We start from the raw sequence: 21,337 nt of genomic DNA on the forward strand, positions 1-21,337 counted from the left end.
AGAGAGGTTTACTCAGGGAATTCTGGAATTTCAGGTCATCCAGAAATTGTAATGCTGGATGCAGTCAGGATCGGCTTGATGTAACTGATTACTTAATTGCACTTAAACATTATTATAAATGTGTTAAGATTGTGCAAGATTTACAATGACCTTTACCTTTAAATGGAGCTTTCAGATAAATATTTTGTTCTCAGCACACCCATTTGAAGATTCTATTTTTTACTTTCTGACTGAGGAAGTGAGATCGTTAACCAAACAATGTTGTATCAGTTTCTATCACTAAATCAATCGCAAGTAATGTTGGTTCTTCAGACCTTTTACACACAAAGTCCAAGCAGACTATAATACCAGGAAGTCTTGGTGACCAACCTTCAGAGTTGGTCACTCAGTAAGTACTCAGTAATTACAACAGGATCCTGGGAAAGAAAGGATCTTACAGGCTTAAACAACGAAGGCAGTTTGTTACTGTTATTATTTTGTGAGAGAGCAGAGGCAGACAGGAAACATTAAGCCCCCAGAGAATGTTTAAAGGATTACATATTTCAACGAGACAATAACAGTCTTGCATCTACTGAAAGTTAACAGATTTACCATGATTGAAAGCACCACTTGTCCTTCTTCTAACGCTTTGTTCTCTCTACCGCTGTTCTTGTCTTTTTAGGGTAATCGTTGCAAGGGTTGGTTCCCAGACTGTGTTTGTGATCCTTGTAATCGTGCTGTTTTTCTTGGTTACACTATTTCTTCTCCTATTTGGCTTGGAATTTCCAATCAGTGTTGCATTCCATGCTTCTGACATCTCTCTCCACTCTGACCCATGTCGTTCACTGGGGTTGGGCTGACCATATTATTGGGTTTCCGGCAAAATTTCAGCTCGGGTGGGTGGGAAAATCTGCAATTGCAAGTTGTATAGCCTACATTGTCAATTGAATAGGAATATTTTTAATTTTCCTGCCTCGCAATCAATTTTATTGGGCTACGGTGCCCTTTACGTTTTAACCCATATGTTTCTATCCATTGCCTTTGCTATCAATATACGTACATCCTGTAAAGCCTACTGCTGGTTTAGGAGATTTCTAGCATTGATGCACTAACTACTTTGCTGTTCATTGTTTGTGTTCCTGAATGCACTCATGCTCTAAATAGTGTAAAGTAATAGCAAGCATTGGGCATACTCTGTGCCATACTCTGCTTGCAATATGGGTAACCACAGACTCGGTTGTCGCTCAGTTATCATGACAGATGTGTTGAGTATAGGGCTAACGGGAGGACTTTGAATAGTGTGGAGGAGCAGAGGGATCTAGGTGTATGTGTGCATAGATCCCTGAAAGTTGGGAATCAAGTAGATAAGGTTGTTAAGAAGGCATATGGTGTCTTGGCGTTTATTGGTAGGGGGATTGAATTTAGGAGTCGTAGCGTTATGTTGCAACTGTACACAACTCTGGTGCGGCCGCACTTGGAGTACTGTGTGCAGTTCTGGTCCCCACATTACAGGAAGGATGTGGAGGCTTTGGAGAGGGTGCAGAGGAGGTTTACCAGGATGTTGCCTGGTATGGAGGGGAGATCCTATGAGGAGAGGCTGAGGGATTTGGGATTGTTTTCGCTGGAAAGGCGGCGGCTAAGAGGGGATCTTATTGAAACATATAAGATGATTAGAGGTTTAGATAGGGTGGATAGTGATAGCCTTTTTCCTCTGATGGAGAAATCCAGCACGAGGGGGCATGGCTTTAAATTGAGGGGGGGTAGTTATAGAACCGATGTCAGGGGTAGGTTCTTTACCCAGAGGGTGGTGAGGGATTGGAATGCCCTGCCAGCATCAGTAGTAAATGCGCCTAGTTTGGGGGCGTTTAAGAGATCCGTAGATAGGTTCATGGACGAAAAGAAATTGGTTTAGGTTGGAGGGTCACAGTTTTTTTTTAACTGGTCGGTGCAACATCGTGGGCCGAAGGGCCTGTTCTGCGCTGTAATGTTCTATGTTCTATGTTCTATGTTCTAAGCTCTTTGCTATAAGCTAATGAAATTGATTGTGTTGTGAATCTTTTGTTTTAGTATATCATTGCATTGTTGGCGTTACCATAACGCAACAGGAGTCCCTGTGCCCAAACCCCCACCCCCACACACATGCAAAATGTTCTCTCTCTGTTTTGCTAGGTTCAATGAACTGGGACACATTCTCCTTCATCTCTCATTACATCTATTGATCTGGTGCCACTTTTGAATGGCACCAAAAGTATTGTATTTCTGAAGAGTTTTCTAAGCATTAGAGACACTGAAATTGTCTTGAACAGCATATGTTGCTGTCATGTGACAGAGAAAGGTGACCATCAGAAGGGCTTAGCAATGCAGAAGCTGCTCAGCAAACGCAATCTGAAACGCAAGATCGTACAGTCAACATCCATTGAGTATTTTGATTTTTGCTTTTTGATAATTGCTGCTAGATATTGAGACATCCAAAGGTCGGATTTTTGCAGAGTTGGTAAGAGTCTGTAAAACTTTAAAAATAATGGGTGTGACCTAGATGCAGAAGTCCCGCTCCCACTTCTAGCAGATCCTATTTTTGCCAGTAAGGGGAAGGGGGCATCACACAGGCAGGAAGCCTGTATTCAGCCTCATCATTTGAACTTAGTGCTCTGTTCAAACAGATCCCATTTTTGTTGGTCTCAAGGCCTTAAACCACGGAACAATCCAGAGTAGGAATAATTCACTAGGGGAAAGCCAGCTTCAATGGGGTAAGAATGGATCTGGGTGGAATAAATTGGAAAGAAAGGTTGACAGAAAAAATGATAACTAAACAATGGGTTACTTAAAAGAAGTGATAGTTTGGGAACAGTCAAGATATATTCCCACAAAGGGACAAGGTAGGGCAAATAAATCCAGTGCTCTCTGGGTGACAAAAAAATAGAGATTAAGATGAAGACAAAAAAGAAGCTAAAATGACTTGAGGGAAAACTTTTCCACACAGCGAAGATTGGGACTTGGAATGCACTGCCTGAGAGTGTAGTGGAGGTTGGTTCAGTCAAGGCATTCAAAAGGGACCTGTTCAGTGCCTGAGGTCACCATCTGATATGGATAGTCTGCAGAGTTTTGGTTCATATTTACATCAATGATTGTACAATTGGCACCGTGTTGTTCTGGATGACCAAACACTTTCTCAGTCTGAAAATTAGCTCCACCAATGCCACAAAGCAAAAGAAAAATACTGGAAATCTGAAATCAAAACAGAAAATCTGGAACCACTTAGCAGGTTTGTCAGCATCTATGGAGAGAGAAAGGGAATTAATGTTTTGCGCCAATGACCTTATATTAGAACAATTGCCACTATACTTGACATCTGTCTGAAAGCTTACACCTTAGGCCCCAATTCCACCTGCCTCTCTGACTGCTTGCTTAGACTGAACCCATCATACACAGTTTCAGTGTTTTCGCCCAAAGCGGTGATTAAAAGCTCATTTGACAACAATCTTGTCGTTTTGTTTGCCCAAAATTGGTTTGGTGAGTGCGATGATAGTAGCCTCTGGAATTCTTGATACGTAACATTCAATAGAATCATACAGTGCAGAAGAGGCCATTTGGCCCATTGAGTCTACACCGATTATGTGACAGAGTATTGATGCGCGATTAAATCACTCGGGAGGCTGGATCGTACCCGGGAAATAAAGGCTTTTATTAGTAACAAGAATGGAGCATACTGCATAACAATACAATCCCAGACTAAAGGGTCACCAGGCAGTGCAGTGACCTTTATACTCCTACAGGTAGGCGGAGCCAACCGGAGTGTACGACAGAACAATACCAACAGGTAGAACACCCCAACCCTAACCCCAACAGTGACAACAGTAACATATGTACAAGTACCCATAGCGGTAACCATCTATGGTTCACCACATTCACCCCTGCTTTAAAACAAAGGCCAGTGGGGCAAAGAAAAACAGTACGAACTGTCCATATATTCACAAGTTCAGTCATATCGGAGGGCCGCACCGTCTCTGCGACCTCCTCAACACTGGCGGTAGCACCGGTTCTGGTGACCGTGATGGCCCTCTCTCCAAGGTGGTGTCCAGTGACTCCTGCAGTTCTTCACGGACGGGTGGACCACGAGGTGGCGACAATCTCCTGGACTCAGGAACACCCCGAGGTGGCGACAATCTCCTGGACTCAGGCAAGCTGTACACGGGAGTAAGAGGATTAAGTGGTGGTCCCGATACTGCCCGCGCCGTGTCAGGAGGGGAGATAAAGGGCAAGGGGTCCCTAACCAGGGGTGTGAGAGCGACGGAGGTTTCCAAGTCCCCTACAGGCGCCAGATCTCGAATAGAGACCGTGTCCTCTCGCCCGTCAGGATATGCTACATAGGCATATTGAGGGTTGGTGTGGAGGAGATGGACCTGTTCAACCAACGGGTCGGACTTGCGGGTCCTAACATGCCGCCGCAGGAGGACAGGTCCTGAGTACATCAACCAAGACGGCAGTGAGGTCCCAGAGGAAGACTTCCTAGGGAAGGTAAACATCCGCTCATGTGGGGTAGCGTTGGTTGCCGTACACAGGAGGGACCGGATTGAATGGAGCGCATCAGAAAGTACCTCTTGCCAACGGGAGACTGGAAGACCCTTAGACCTCAACGCCAGTAAGACAGCCTTCCAGACTGTAGCATTTTCTCTTTCGACCTGCCCGTTACCCCTGGGGTTGTAACTCGTAGTTCTACTTGAGGCAATCCCTTTAGAGAGCAGGAATTGCCTCAAGTTGTCACTCATAAACGACGAGCCCCTATCACTGTGGATATAGCTGGGGTAACCAAACAGGGTGAAAAGATCCCGCAATGCTTTGATAACCGTGGCAGCGGTCATGTCTGAACAGGGAATGGCAAAAGGGAATCGGGAGTACTCGTCAATCACGTTGAGGAAGTACACATTCCGATCTGTCGAAGGAAGGGGGCCCTTGAAATCCACACTCAGTCTTTCAAAAGGGCGAGTGGCTTTAATGAGGTGTGCCCTGTCAGGTCGGTAGCCCATGGAGAGCACAAGTCGTGGTGGTTAAAACTGGAGACAAGCCCCGGATGGTCATAGACTATAGTCAGACCATTAATAGATACACGCAGCTGGACGCGTACCCTCTCCCGCGCATATCTGACATGGTCAACCAGATTGCGCAGTACCGGGTGTTCTCCACCATTGACTTGAAGTCAGCTTATCACCAGCTCCCCATTCGCCCAGAGGCACAGTAGCACAGTGGTTAGCACTGCTGCTTCACAGCTCCAGGGTCCCGGGTTCGATTCCCGGCTCGGGTCACTGTCTGTGTGGAGTTTGCACATTCTCCTCGTGTCTGCGTGGGTTTCCTCCGGGTGCTCCGGTTTCCTCCCACAGTCCAAAGATGTGCGGGTTAGGTTGATTGGCCAGGTTAAAAATTGTCCCTTAGAGTCCTGAGATGTGTAGGTTAGAGGGATTAGTGGGTAAATATGTGGGGGTGGGGCCTGGGTGGGATTGTGGTTGGTGCAGACTCGATGGGCCGAATGGCCTCCTTCTGCACTGTAGGGTTTCTATGATTCTTTCTAAGTGCGGCTTGCATTCAGCACATACCTGGCAGCTTCGGGTTATTGACCTGACATCCTCTACTGAGTAGGGTAGATTCCGGGCCTTTACAAAATGGAAGAGCCGAGTGATCCCCGGATGGCAGAGATCATTGTGGAGGGCCTGTAGCCGGTCCTCCTGCACACTGGCACATGTTCCACGCGACAGGGCATCTGAGGGCTCATTGAGCTTCCCCGGACGGTACATGATATCATAGTTGTAGGTGAGAGTTCGATTCTCCACCTCAAGATTTTATCATTTTTGATCTTACCCCTTAACGTGTTGTTGAAAATGAACGCCACGGACCGCTGGTCCGTGAGCAGGGTGAATCGTTTTCCAGCCAAGTAATGGCGCCAATGCCAGACGGCCTCCACAATGGCCTGAGCCTCTTTTTCCACAGAGGAATGCCGAATTTCACGGCCTTGGAGGGTGCAAGAGAAAAAGGCGACGGGCCTGCCCGCCTGGTTAAGTGTGGCGGCCAGGGCGAAATCAGATGCATCACTCTCCACCTGGAAGGGGATGGACTCATCGACAGCGTGCATCGTGGCTTTCGCGATGTCAGCTTTTATCCCTTCAAAGGCTAAGCGAGCCTCTGCTGCCAGGGGAAAAGAGGTAGACTTTATGAGCGGACGGGCTTTGTCCGCATAATTGGGAACCCACTGTGCGTAATACGAAAAGAAGCCTAAGCATCTTCTCAGTGCTTTGATGCTAGTGGATAGGGGAAGTTCAAGGAGGGGACGCATACGGTCTGGATCAGGGCCAAGGACCCCGTTTTCCACCACATATCCGAGGATTGCTAGGCGGCACTTGCTAAATACACACTTCTCCCTGTTATAGGTCAGATTCAGGCGAGATGCAGCGCGTAAAAACTTTAGGAGGTTGGCATCGTGGTCCTGCTGGTCATGGTCGCAGATAGTGACGTTGTCCAGGTACGGGAAGGTAGCCCGTAGCCCGTTTTGGTCCACCATTCGGTCCATTGCACACTGGAAGACCAAGACCCCATTCGTGACGCCAAAGGGGACCCTTAAGAAGTGGTAGAGACGACCATCCGCCTCAATGGCCGTATATTTTCGGTCCTCTGGGCGAATGGGGAGCTGGTGATAAGCTGACTTCAAGTCAATGGTGGAGAACACCCGGTACTGCGCAATCTGGTTGACCATGTCAGATATGCGCGGGAGAGGGTACGCGTCCAGCTGCGTGTATCTATTAATGGTCTGACTATAGTCTATGACCATCCGGGGCTTGTCTCCAGTTTTAACCACCACGACTTGTGCTCTCCATGGGCTAGTGCTAGGTTGAATGATCCCTTCCCTGAGGAGCCGCTGAACCTCAGATCGAATAAAGATCCAATCCTCAGCACTGTAACACCTGCTCTTAGTTGCGATGGGCTTGCAGCCTGGCACGAGATTCTCAAATAAAGATGGCGGGGTGATTCTGAGTGTCGAGAGACTGCACGTGGAGCGCACTGGGCAATTTGGAGGCTGCTGTTCTCCCACTGAAAGTGGAGGGAGTGGCCCATCGTATTGCAGGGTCACACTCCTCAGGTGCACCATAAAGTCTAGTCCCAGGAGTATCGGAGCGCAAAGGTGCGGTAACATGAGGAGCCTGAAATTCTCATAAACTGTGCCCCGCACCGTTAGGTTTACCACGCAGCTCCCAAGAACGGTAACAGATCGGGACCTCGACGCCATAGAAATTGTCTGTCTGACAGTCTGTACTCGGAGACCGCACCGTTTCACGGTGTCAGGATGAATGAAACTCTCCGTGCTCCCGCTGTCAAACAGACAATGTATTACCTCTATGCCCATCATGGACTTGTCGAGTCTGTGAGGCTTGGCCTGGTCCAGGATGATTGATGCCACCGTTGAGTCTTGAGTGCAACTGCAGGCAGCTGAGATGGTTGATGATGATGACCCCTGCTGGTCGTCTGCGGTCGGTGCCGACCAAAATGGCTGCGCCCATGGATCGCACGTGGTCGATGGCGTTGAAAGTGACGGCACCCGCAGGTCGCACGTGTCTTGCGTCGTCGTCTTCAGGAATGGCGGCGCTCGTGAATCGCACGTGGTGGAAGATCTCGATGAAGCCGGAGACAAGGAGACAGATTCTGGAGAATCACACGCCGCACTGCTTGGCTTCGAGGGTGGTTTAGCTCTGCACACTTTAGCATAGTACCCTTTCTTCCCACACGCAGAGCAAAATACCGTTCTGGCCGGACATCGCTGACGAGGGTGTTTTGCCAACCCACAGAATTAGCACCGCGGACCTCCCGGAGCCGCCGTCGCCGTCAGGTCCGAGGTTGAGAGCACGATCGTGCATTTCCTCGGAGCCGCTGGGTAGAGTTGAGTCGATGGCTACATATCCTAATCTACATATCTTTGGACACTACAGAGCAAGTGAGCATGATGGTCCCGTCTCTGCTGTCACCAATATTCTGTGTGGAGCATGTTTACAGAATTTTAACTTTGTGCAGCTGGGACTCAGAAAAGTTGCAAAAATCGATTTTGTTTTAGCATTTGGTCACATATCAGCATATTAATGTTATATATAACATTAATAGGCTGGGTACAACTCTATCATTTCTGGGCCCACTTGACGAGTTAGATAACTGTAAACATATAGGAGAGATATGTAGAGCCAGTTTTTAGAAGTTACACAACTTTCTAATGCTTGATAATGATCTCTGAGATTTGTACACACACTTCTGCTGGAAAGTATGTCAAACGGCATCTGATGCGCTCACACCTACTAACTGCAGGCAGCATGCAGAGAGTTAAAATTCGGCATCAATCATTTTTGAATGCCACATTTCAGTCTATGCCCTATCTTAGCCTTGAGCATGACATTAAACAGTATAAAGGAGACCACCATGCCCCATACCACCAGTGCAATTTAAAGGTGCTATGAACAATTCATAGGTCAGTTGCTGGATGAGACTGGCTGTTAGTGAAATTTAGTGTTTCTGGAGCATTCCTATTCCTGTCCAGAGATTCACTTCTCGGCCTTCTGGCTAAGATCAGGTGTAATATTTGGTTTCACGTCTTGTCTTGGCCAATGAGGTTAAACTGAGGCTTCACCTGAAGCAATTTCTTGAAAGCCATCTGGGCCTTTTTGGCTAAGATGAAGCTCATATCCTGTCAGCTTGGATCTTGTTTGATTTGATCGAGCCCAAGATGGAATGTATGTCCTGTCTTGTCAGCTTGGATCTGTTTTGTCTCTCATGTAGGGACTCGGAACCAAATTGGATTTCTGATTGGGAATAAAGTACCAATAGGTACATAAAGAAACCTGTCTAGAGGTTCAGTCGTCTAGAGGTATTTTTTTGGGGGTACTATTTGTTGCTGATTTAAAAGCATGTGCTGAAGCATGTTTTTTTCAGAAGTAGGTTGTGTGGCTGGTAGCCCTTCCTTATGAAATTAAGTAAACTGGGGAAATGGAGAGAGGCCATGCAGGTAAGGACAATCTTCTGGAATGGGGACGAGGAGGAAGGGAAGAGGATTCCCAGCAGGAAATCATATCCAGAGAAATATGAGGGAAAAATTCACTTTCCTCAACTTCAGCGAGGACCAAGGCATTAGGACCAGTACCTCTGCTTCACTAAAGAGATTGTGAGTGAAAATGGACAACCACTACAGCCACAACTGCAACTGCAAAACAAGGCAAGGACCATGTTGCCTGTGACTGTCAAGGTGACCATGGTTCTTCATTTTTATACATCTGGCTGTTTGCAGCCTGCTGCTGGAGATCTAAGCAGCATCACACCCTTTTCAGTATATTGCTGCATTCCAAACATCACTGAGATTGCCTATGCACAGAGAGACAGCTTTCATTCACTCCATCTTGTCCCAGCCTGGCAGGCAGAGTGAGTATGAGGATTTGTAGAGATTGGTTGCAGTGCAAGGTGTCTTTGGAACAGCACTGTGATGCTGCTGTTACTCACTGAGGAAAGAAATGAAAGTCCAGGACATGCAGATGAATGTTTCTGTTACTTGATTGTGGTTGGAACTTTAGCTAATCTTGTGGTTAATCCCTATGATGGTCTGAAAGTAAGTGAAAAATGAAAAGTTGAGTGCAAGGTGACCTTAATCACTGCTTGTACTGCTGTTCCTATGGTGCAGGTGGCCTTGCAGTAGCAAAATAAATCTGCACTTAACTTCCGACTGATCTGGTCCTAGATTCGCTGAATTGTTACCAGGTAAATGTGCATAGATTTGAAGATATGATTGTGGGCAAAATGGGCAGGTGGCGTCACTTCAGTTCTGCAATCTGGTGATCTCCCTGGCATGCTTTTGTCTATCATGTACCAGTTCAAGAATGGAGTACTGTAAAAATCAACCCCATCATTAATTTACTTTGATTTGTTGATTATCATCAGAACTTGAACTTAAATACCTTATTACTCCAATAGTGTGTGTTGTGAAAGCACTTGTTTAGCTCCTGCAATATAAATGCAAGTCTGTACTTGCTTTCTGAACTCCTTTTCATGCTTTCTTCAGGTAAATAACAGCATGGGAAAACACTTTTCCCAGCAACACGTGAAAACACTGTGTGTTTCCCATGTCACGTGTCTCCCCAAAACAGTGGACATTACCAGTGGCAGGCATGTTGATGGTGCATAATCTGGAGACATAACAAGTGGCTTCTTCGAGAGTAACAATATCCTTTCTGGACTTGGGATTTCTTCAAACAGCCATGTAGAACAGTGATATAATAAAGCACATGCAGACGTCAGGATTCTTGTTAAACATACCTTGAGGGTGTTGAAACTAAATTCTGATGTTTGGACAGATCAGAGGGTGTTACTCTATAGCTCTGCCAAAGCTCAAACATTTTTGTACTCTGTTTCCTATTGCACTTCACCGTACACAAAGGCATGAACCAAACGGAAGGGGAGCTGCTTGGCTTCCAGTCTCCTTGGTCATAGCAAAAATTCTGAATGCATCCTGTAAATTATGGGTGAGATTTGGGCTCATTTCTTTTTTTTAATCTCATTTCTCTTCCTCAGAAGGTCAGCCATCTGTGAGGATGAACTTTAAAAAATCTGTGATAGCTTATTCCCTTTTAATTCCCCATAGTTGTTTCCAAATCCAACCGAAACATCTGAGAATACTAACATGGCTACCATTAGCAATTTCTGCAATTGCCACATTACTGTGCATAGCTGTCTATAGGGTATCAGTATGCAGTTGTAGCCTTCTCACATGAAATAGGACGTACAGTTGCAATCACTGTTTAAGAAAGAACTTATCACATTGTGAGACGTCCCAAAGCATTTTCAAACTAATGGGATCCCACTCACTGGAGTTGTGTTGTGAAATGCCGCAGCCTGTTTACACACAGTAAGCTCATGAACAGCAAATGAATGAATATTTAGATAATTTTATTGTTGGTATTGTTGTGGGAAAAATCCACTAGTAGTCAGATTTCGAGATTCAGAAAATACGATTTATTAAATGGAGCTCCATGGAGACAAGGTACTTGGTCTGTAGCAAACCTTCTCTCAATTGTATGCCGGGAGCGGTTCAATTTTATACCCTTTACACAATGGGTAAACCGGTGATTCGAACATTATCACATTGTTTAAGTGAGTACAAGTATTTAACATTTTATGAATGGGTACATTTCCCCATGTTTACAAGAGTACAAACAGGTATAGACATTTAGCATTTTATGAATGGGTACATCTCCTTATGTCTGTATCTATCAATGGCTAGTTTCGTCTCGTTCAGGTGCTAATCGGTTCCCTCGCATTCATATTTCCCGCCTTCCTTTAACATTAATCTAAGCTCTTTGTTTTGGGGTTTCCTTATCTTAAAAGATGTCTTGACCCTTGGCTTTGGCTTCCTGAGGTGTTTGTTTGCTATGACTCACTGTCTGTGATTTGGAAATGGCTTGTCTGTTAGGTTTTTTCTGATGTGGAGATGCCGGCGTTGGACTGGGGTAAACACAGTAAGAAGTTTAACAACACCAGGTTAAAGTCCAACAGGTTTATTTGGTAGCAAAAGCCACACAAGCTTTCGAGGCTCTAAGCCCCTTCTTCAGGTGACCCGTTTTTTCTGAACAGCAGGAGCCTGTGTCTGCTCTTTTGGCTTTCCCAGTTAACCCTTTATGTGCCAGGCAGCCATTTTAGAGTGTGCTTTCTTGTATTGCCATTTTAGAGTGTGCCCCCCTTGTATTTTCCCCCTTACAGTATTAGTTGAGGCAGGAGCATTGGCAAGTAACTGTGGAAAATCCACTGATCTTCAAACAATGATCTTTTTTGCCCAATTGAACAGGCATTTGGATTTAAAGGGCCCTATTTTACCATTTTGATTCTAAGTGCTGGGCGGGTTTGAAACTGGGAGTGTTTCAGATCCGACTTTTAGACCCGTTCTCAAGCGCCCCCATACGCACTCTGCCTGCAAAAATATCAGCGATTCCGAATCGTGCTGCACAAGCCTGTGGGCGGGGCTTAACACACCCGAAATCCTGCAGCTCCGATCGGCGCCTCCAACTGCGCATGCGCAGAAATAAAAATGATAGAATGCGGCTCCCCTACCACATCACTCCAGGGCAGGATAATGCCTCCCCCTGACCCCCACAGACATTGCCGCACCCCCACAACATTACTGACCCCCTTATCCTCCACCTCCTCCACTAACAAGACCGATCACAGGCTCCTCCCCCTTCCCCTCACTGATCTCAGGCAGAGTGGCAGCAGACTCCCCTTCCCCTCACTGATCACAGGCAGAGTGGCAGCAGACTCCCCTTCCCCTCACTGATCACAGGCAGAGTGGCAGCAGACCCCCCCTTTTCCCTCACTGATCTCAGGCAGAGTGGCAGCAGCCACCCCCTTCCCCCTCACTGATCTCAGGCAGAGTGGCAGCAGACTCCCCTTCCCCTCACTAATCACAGGCAGAGTGGCAGCAGACCCCCCCTTTCCCCTCACTGATCTCAGGCAGAGTGGCAGCGGACCCCCCCATCCCCCCACACCCGATCTCAAGCAGAGAGCCGTCGGACGCTCGGCACCTGCCTCCTTACTAGCTGGAGCGCCCAAATCGGACTTTTGTAGAGCATGTCTGTTTCGTGCTGAACCTGGATGGACGAAGGTGGTGGTAAAGGGTAAAGTGCCGGTAAAGTTGGCCGTGTAGCCCATTAAGTCAATTTAAATGCATGCAAATGCATTTAAATGGCCATCGTGCCCTTTTTGGGCACAGTCCTGATCGCGGCCATTTTCCGGCCTTGGTAAAGGGGGAACTGGCATGGAGGCAGGTGCAGATTGCACTACTCGCCTCACGCCCGACATTACCAAGTTTTCGCAACTGAGCGCAACTTAATGGTAAAATTGGGCCCAAAGTCTTATCCGAAAGATCTCGGCTCGAACAATATAGCACTCACTGAACTGCTAACTGAGATGATCTGCAGTTCTTACCAGGGCTGGAACCAATAGCCTGTATGTAGTTGTGAGTTGTTTTTAGTGATTGTGATGGTTATGCCATTGACGAGAACATACAGTTCATGATGCAGGCTACAGTCAGTGATGTGACCACCACACGCACTGAATACATGTCTATTATTGCTTTGTAATACCCTGCAACCCTATGTGACCTGAAGTAGCATTGTATTATTCCGCAACATTGAACATCATGGTCAGGATTGTATTGAGACCAGGAGCTATAATTCATAAGACATTGAGTAATTTGCTTTCAGGAATGACTTGGCGGTAGAAATTGCTGTTAGTGGTGCTAACATCTGCATGTAGTTTGCATCAAAATTGAATCTGTGTTATTTTAAAGGCAGCATTAATCTGTTTATTTTGAATGGTCTAATTGCTCTGCTACAAGAGTGGATAGACAAACTTAACATTGACAATATTTATTGCCAAACTGTACAATTGAAATCCATTGTGGAAATCAAATCATAAGAAAAAAGATTTAATTATATTTTTAATTATTTTTCAGGAAATAAGCTCATGGTGACGGTGGATTTATAAAGATGTGTATTTCATTGTGGAGTAAACCTTAGAGTCAGGACTTTTAAAAAGGTTCGGCTATGCATGAAGGGGATCAGCACCTTAAAGTAAACAAAGGGAGAAGTTGGTTTGTGTTTCAGTTGGGGGTCAAACAGTGTACTGGAATGCAATTTCTTGGCAGTGGCATTATTTTCCTTCTTGTGTCTGGGAGCCAAACCTTAGTTACAGCCTCGGCCAGACATTGGCAGCCGTGTGGTGTTTATCTGAAGACATTGGGCTCCACCTAGCTGCAGCCGCACACAATATGATCATTCATTGCTAAACCAGAACCACAGGGACACAAAGGATTTAGTTCTCAGCTTGGACAATGATGTCAGTAAAACACAGCCTCTTTAAGCCATAAGTAGAAAAACACCAGACTTGAATATCTCCATGTGCAGCCCCTTTGTGATGCCTACAATACAAAGCTGTGTTTGAAGCCTTCTGTTTTCTTTTGGGCACCAGTTGAAAGATTGTGCTGAAACAATTCAATTATAACAGTGTTTATGCAAAAGAGGGGACGGACCAAACATTCCTTATCAGTGCACTAGTGTTTGAGAAAGTTCAGTTCAGTAGACTAGACACTTTTCCCTGGCATTACTCCAGTAATGTTACAGAACTGATTGAACCAAATGACTGAATTGGATATTTTTATTGGCTGCTTCTGAGACATCAGGACTTAGTCAGGCCACAGCGGAATGATCATCTCTCTGAAAAGATGTAGGGATTTTAGGAGGTTCTTATTTCAGTTTTATTAATTTATAATTTTATTTATTCCATGTATACCAACTGTGTAATAACGCCTACAGTGGGTAAACTATGATGTTCAACATATTAACTACTGCTCTGTGACTTGAAATGGCTCCACTCCACCTGTGTAATAATAACATGTGCACAATTATAGTGGAAAAACTGTCTGTATCAGTAATGACAACATGGTACTGATTTACGAGTCAAAGAGTCCTAGGGCTGGATTTTAGGGCCCTCCGTGGGTGGGTTAGCAGACAGGGGGATGGGTCATCAGATTGGGCACTATGCCATGGGCTCCATTCCTGATAACTGCTGGGATTTAACCTGGAGCGGGAGAGGCTCACACCAAGTGTGAAGCCCGCCATCTTTCACTGTTCAGGCTGGTGACCAGTGAAGGAGAGCGAGGGAGGCTACATCCTTTACAAGACCATTGTACCCATCAGAGTACAACGATCCCCCCTCCCCCACACCCCAGAAGGGGTGGGGACCCGGTCACCCCATAGAGTGATACCAACACAGAAGAAGGACATTCGGCCCATTGAGTCCCTGCTGGCCAAACCTTTCATGTTTTAAGATGTGCTTCAGAAGTTTTTCAGTCAACATTTCTGTGGTTGATAAACATTTCTATAAATTTATTTTCATAAATGTTGCAAAGGTAGGTTGTCCGTCTGTTTGAACTGTTAGTGTAATTCGTGAACAGCTTGACATAACCCAATTTCCCCAGTACTGAAATATTTATGATGTCATAATAAAATATGTACACAAGCAACAACTGCCATGTCCTGTCCAGCGTTCCCAGCATGGGACATCATATTGATAGTGTTACTCAGAAATAGCTTCCTTTATAAATTACAAATGGATCATCACGCATGACACATGCCCACATATGATAGTAACAACTGCAAGATATATGAGAAATATGGCAGGGTTGCCGAGGAATGGGGATTGAATGCATCAAGGTCAATAAATCTGGCTTAAGGTTAAAAACCTGTGCAGGGCAGTAAATACAAAAAAAAGTCAGCTCTAAGGAGACCAGGTGGTGTTATATTCCGTGGAATACTCAGTTGTTATCTTGTAAAAGTGCAGTGGTCTCAGGATAAAGTCACTTGTAGTTTCCTGATTGTAAATTTATAGTGACCTGGAACTCATCTACAAAGGTGATTCAGACAGAGATAATCAATCATTTCAAAGGAAATTGGATGGACACTTGAGGGAAATAAATTTACTGGGCTATGGGGATAATGCAGGGAAATGGACTGACTGGATTGCTTTGTCCACAGAGAGCCAGCATAGACTTGTGGGCAGAATGGTCTCCTTTTGTGCTGTAATGATTCTTTGACATATGTTAAAATACAAGCCTCATGTGAACTTGTCAAACACCATTTTGTTTCTCAAATATGCAGTGCTGCACTATAGCAACAGGAGGAAAGAATACTTCAAAAACACGCAGAAACTCTCTGAAGTTCGGCAACATTGACATTAATGATTGGGAGGAGCTTGCTACCAATCATTCAAAATAGCGGCAACATCTCTATAATGCTGCATCACGCTCAGGTGTCGTAACAATGAGGCAGAGAGGTGTCAGTGAAGCAAACAAATCCCAACTCCAGATCTCACTACCTCGTGGGACATCCTGCCCCATGTGTCCAATCATCTGTGGGCCGAGGATTAACCTGTTCTGTCACAAGAATCGCCATGGTAGAAACATGTAACCCTGAGGAGAAGTCATCCGCCAATTAAGACAGTTGCCACTGATGACTGTGCTATATAACATGACCAGTGTAATAGGATTAATTTTCCTTGCTCCATGTGTGCCTGTCTCTGGGAGTTAGAAGGAGGCCCAGCCTCCTCTCCAGCCCCGCCCCTCTCCCTACCGATCCTCCCCTAACAGTTACCCCCCGCACAGTCCTGACCCTTCCCTTGCAGATCCAACACCAGCCCCCCCCCCCCCCCCCCCAGTGCCAACACCTCCGGCAGGCTGAGTGCCCCCGCCCTCCCCCCGACCCCCCCCCCTACCCCCACCCCCCCCGGCTTACCCCTCCCCCGCCCAGCCTGCCCCGATCACTGGCCTCGCTCCTTCCCCCACCAATCCCGACGCAGCGTGGCAGCGGGATCCACCACCAATCGCCCCCTAGGCCTCGCCCCATCAAGCCCTGCCCCTAGGCCCACCTCCATATGCCCCACCCCTTGGCACTGCCCCATGCCCAGTGGGCAGTGCCAGGGATCCTAGGCTGGCACTGCCAAGATGCCAATGCCCAGGGGGCAACCCCCTGCTGCCCGACCCTCTGGGGGGGCCCCGATTGTCTCCCCTTCACTGCAGCGTAGTCGGGCCACTAGTTCCCTGAAAGTGGGGAGCGACTGTAATACCCGCTGGAGTGAGATATGCCCAGCGGGATGGGGGAGTCTAGCGGGCCCAGAGATTTCAGTCCCGGCCCACTAATTATATTTAAATAACATTAAAATGTCTTCTTGAATACATAATGCAGCTCCGGCTCACCCAGCCCACCCCCTCCCCCCTTACCAGATATAATGAGCTACTCATTTATGCATAAATAATGAGCTGAAAAGCAGACGATCTGGCATGGCAAACTGTCCCAACACCAGTAGGAATTGCGCTGACTTTACTGCCTACTATCACTCTTAGTCTCCAGGACAGAAAATTCCACCTAACTTGTCGAAGTTTGTTTAAACACCTTCCAGAAGTAAATATGCTCTGGAATCCATAGTCTTTGTGTTTATAAATAAATTTTTGAAAAGAATTACATTAATTACACCAGTTTTTTATTTGCTGAAATCATTTGAATGTTGATTAGATGACAGATGACATACCCGCAAGACAAAATATTATTTAACTCTTTCCATTTGAGCTGTGCAGATTATGAACAGGAATGGAACAGCAACACGGGATGCGAAAGAATGGACAATTAGTGCAGGAGAATGAACGTATAAATCACATTGCACGTGTATGGAAAGCACTGATATAGTCAGCCAGCCTGATAACATCAATGTGTTTATGTCTCTAACAGGACAACATTACTCTGTTTCTGAGAGCATGTGAAGAGCTTGGACTTAAGGGATCACAGCTTTTTGACCCTGGTGATCTTCAGGATGTGACCAACAGGGCTACAATCAAGTAAGTAAGAAAAGAACCAATTGTGGTGAATGGTAAATATATAGAGAATAGCTTCTACAAATTGTGAAAGGATTTCAACATTTACCTACCTTGAATTCTTTCTTAGTCCTGGTAATTATTTTTTGTTATTTGCTTACAATAAAATAGACATACTTACAAATCTCTTTTAAGTACATTGCTGACAGATGCACATCTTTACCACGTCCAATTTTGGTTGTAATCAAACCAGCTCTGAACAAGACTGGAATAAGCTGCCATTTTTACCCCTGACCTATTTATTGATCCTCAGCCCATAGGTAACAGTATCTCATTCTGCTTGCAGCACATTATCCCTTTTTACTCACTAAATATACCAGAGGCTAAATCAGATAGCTCAGATAGTGCTAACTGTGCTATTCATTGGCTAGTACTGTTTAAAACTAATCTGCACTGATTAATGCTGGGCCTGCATCTCTTAATGCTTGCCTACATCTTCTAAAGCTAGCCTGCGCCACTTAAAGCTAACCTACACCTCTTAGTGGGCTGAAGTAGGTGCTGGGAGTCATGGTTTAAGAAAATCTGACTTAGGAAAGAGTGAGAAATGGCACCTCAGAGGAGGGGGGCTCCAAGCTTTTCAGTTGCTGTAATAGGGGTTTTGAGGGGAGGGCGTGAAAAGGAGGAAGCATGTCTTGTATTAGCAGAAAGCACGAGGGCACACAGACAAAAGGCAGTGGGAGAAGATAGCCATGGCACTCACTGCCAGGATTCAAACCCCGAAGACCTTAATGCAGTGCAGCAAGAAGTTCAATGACCTCACATGAGTTGTTAAGGTCAGTGAATGCATCTTCAAATGCCATCTCCTACCAATTGCGTCATTAGCCTCAGCCACTGTTGAAATCACTACACATCCATCATGCACCTGCCAACAATCATTATCAATCACTCATAGCTCCACCTCACTCTCACACACCTAGCATCGCTGCAAGTCTCATACCCATATCTCACAGCTTTCACACGTAGCTGACCAGTGGGTCAGGTGTGCATAAATGTCTTGACCCCTGTGGAGGATACAACACTGGCCATTATTGGATCACCTGTTAGCAAGGCCATAAACAGCAGTGGGACAGAAACCATTGAAGATGATGGTATCTTCATGTCTAATCGTCCTTCTCACATCCCATTTCCTTTCAGGCTTAGAGTATTACAGTGCTTGCAGGGTATTACAGTGCTTGCAGGGTATTACAATGGATTACAGTGCTTAGTGGATTACAGTGGATTACAGTGCTTGCAGAATATTACAGCAGTCCAGTCCAGCAATTTGTTCTCTAGAGACTGGAGCGACAGAGCATGAACCTGCTGTCTGTTGGAATGAACACTGCCACTCTGTCAGTGCCCTTCCTATTGCCTGCTACTGAACAATTTCTCCCAGACTGCTGCCACCATGCAGAGATGGTGCTGTCTGCAGCTGGGCTCACGGGACCCAGGGTGGCTTGCGGTCATCCTCCATCTGCAATCTTCACTGAAAGTCCGCAGCCTTCCACCAGCCATCCTGCAATGACTGGGGTATCACTGCTTCAGAGCATTGGAATAGGCAAATGCACCGCAAAGTAGGCACTAACGCTTATGGCATGAATTCATTTATAATTTGGTTTGGAATGTTTTTTTTGCATGGTGGCCAAGCACACATTGTGATGTGAGGGAAGGTAAAGTATGGGATTGTGAGTAGTTGAGAATATGCGGTTGTGATTACTGTAGTCGATAACTTCTTCACAGGCAGCCGAAAAGGTCAACCAAGTTACCTTCTCCTTTATTGTTCCTGCTCCTCCTTCACTTTAGGCTCCCGCTCTACAGCTGCTTGGTGGCAAGGGCTGTGTCCTCATGAGGACAAGGCTGTGCAACATGCAGCAGACTATCATGAACTCTGATAGCCACACCGCTGCGTATTGCAGGGTTCCTCCAGAGCAGAACAGGTAGCAGAAGTACTGTTTCAGGATGTCAATGAACTGCTGTATCACCTTTTGTGTCAGCATGGCTTTTATTATTATGCATGTTGTGCTCGTGAGTTGGTTGTACACCAAATTCTCAGCCATGTCGTCAGCAGAAGCCCTTGTTACCATGTGCCCGCCTTTGGTTTCCTGTGGTGGCTAAATGCAGCTGGCACTAAAGACTGCCACCATGACTGCTGCCAGGATTTGGACATTTTTTGTCACCAGATGAACATTGAGAATGGGAATCCTTCTCGGTTGTAATATAGGGCAGAATTGATGTGAGGTGCCCGCAAAATGATACGCGTGTGATTAATGGCATCCTGCTCCAAGGAGAAACCTGCAATCATCATGAAGCTGCATGTTTCCTCCATCTGCTCATCTTTGGCAAGAGAAAAATTAATGTATACATCTATCTTTAAACAGAGGGCCTTAGTGACTTCCCTTACATATAACTGAGATGTTGCAAACATCTCTAGCATGGCCTTGGACAATGACAAATTAATACAAGTTTATTGCCATGGTCATGTTCACAGTCACTGAGAATTTGGTCCTTGCCCTGCTCTGATGTTATGCGGCAGTCGATGACAGATTTCATTGAAGATGTGCTTACTGAGGCACAGACGTCAGACACGCTGTTCTTTGCTGAGATTCAGTGAGGAGAATTGTTACCTGAACACCCTTGGTGAATATGCTCTCCCGCTGAGAGCCCTTCTCCCTCTCTTCCATCTCCTCCATCTATCTGTATGGTCTCTGTTCATTCTCCAAGTCATGTTGTATTCAAAGGACAATGCTAATGAGTATACCATTGCCCAGGAGCAACTTGGTTTGTACAGCAGCCTTAAAGTCAGTAAATGTCCTCCCCCACCTGTCATATCACTCTTTGTAGACTTTTGCAAATTGAAACAGCCATTGTAAACAGAAACATTTCTCGAATTGGAGCAACAGCAAGAAAAAAGCAACTAACCTGGAATTAATGATCCCTTTAAAGACCACTAATTGGACATCCTTTTGCTGCAGGATGTGTAATCAACTGTGCAAGGCTAAGAAATGACATTGGCTGGAATGTTTGTGTCAGCTGCGCTGAGTTGGTATTCACTTGCCTCTGTGTAGGAAGGTTGTGAGTTGAATTCACACTTCAGGACTTGGGCGCAAGGGTTAAGAATGACACTATAGTGCTACACTATTGGAAATGCTGTCATTTGAAAAAAGATGTTGAATAGAGGCCCTGTCCACCTTCTGAGGTGAATATGAAAGATCCTGAGGTACTATTTCAAAACAGCTGGAAAGTTACCCTAGTGTCCTGTGCAATATTTATCTCTCAATCAACACCACATTAACTGATTATCTGGCCATTATCACATCGTTGTTCATGGAAACTTGCTGTGCACAAATTGGCTGCTATGTTTCCTACATTGCAACAGTGGTTATACTTCAAAAGTACTTCATTGGCTGTAAAGTGATTTGAGACATCCTGTGGTTATGAATCGTGTCACATAAATGTATGTTTTTGTTTCTTTCAAAATGGGAAGTGCATGCGTCTGCCAGATGTTCTCTCTGCACAGCTGATGCCTGCACCAATATGGAATTTGCTCAATTCACCCTACAATTGTGTACATACATTGCGGACACCATTTGGGAGCTCTGAGGGTAATCATAGCCCGCAAAAGTATGGGCACTAATGAGCCAATCTTATCTTCAGAATTGCTGGACATCTGGAATACGTTTCAAGATTTCCATAGTTCTCACTGTATTCATTGAAATAAAACACTAAGTTGTTTTGGCAAGCTTAACAGATGCAGCTGTGCTGCAGACATTTTTTCATCAATTTTTTTTGAGTTACTGTATTTTAGTATTTATATCTGAGCAAATACAACTAAGAATTGGCATTTCAATCATGAGAAAAAATAGGCATAAACAGTAAGGGCGATTCTCCAGCCCCTCG

General features: G+C 45.6%; 1 protein-coding gene across 1 annotated transcript in view; it reads left to right on the forward strand.

Moving 5' to 3' along the window:
• Positions 1-21,337, forward strand: part of LOC144495886 (LIM and calponin homology domains-containing protein 1-like) — a 355,764-nt gene that overhangs the window by 186,635 nt on the left and 147,792 nt on the right. Inside the window, 1 exon segment of the mRNA XM_078216622.1 lies at positions 17,322-17,428. Within this exon segment, the coding sequence (XP_078072748.1) occupies positions 17,322-17,428 (107 nt within the window).

Source organism: Mustelus asterias, chromosome 1 (assembly GCF_964213995.1).
Source record: "Mustelus asterias chromosome 1, sMusAst1.hap1.1, whole genome shotgun sequence".
NCBI classification, from domain to species: Eukaryota; Metazoa; Chordata; class Chondrichthyes; order Carcharhiniformes; family Triakidae; genus Mustelus; species Mustelus asterias.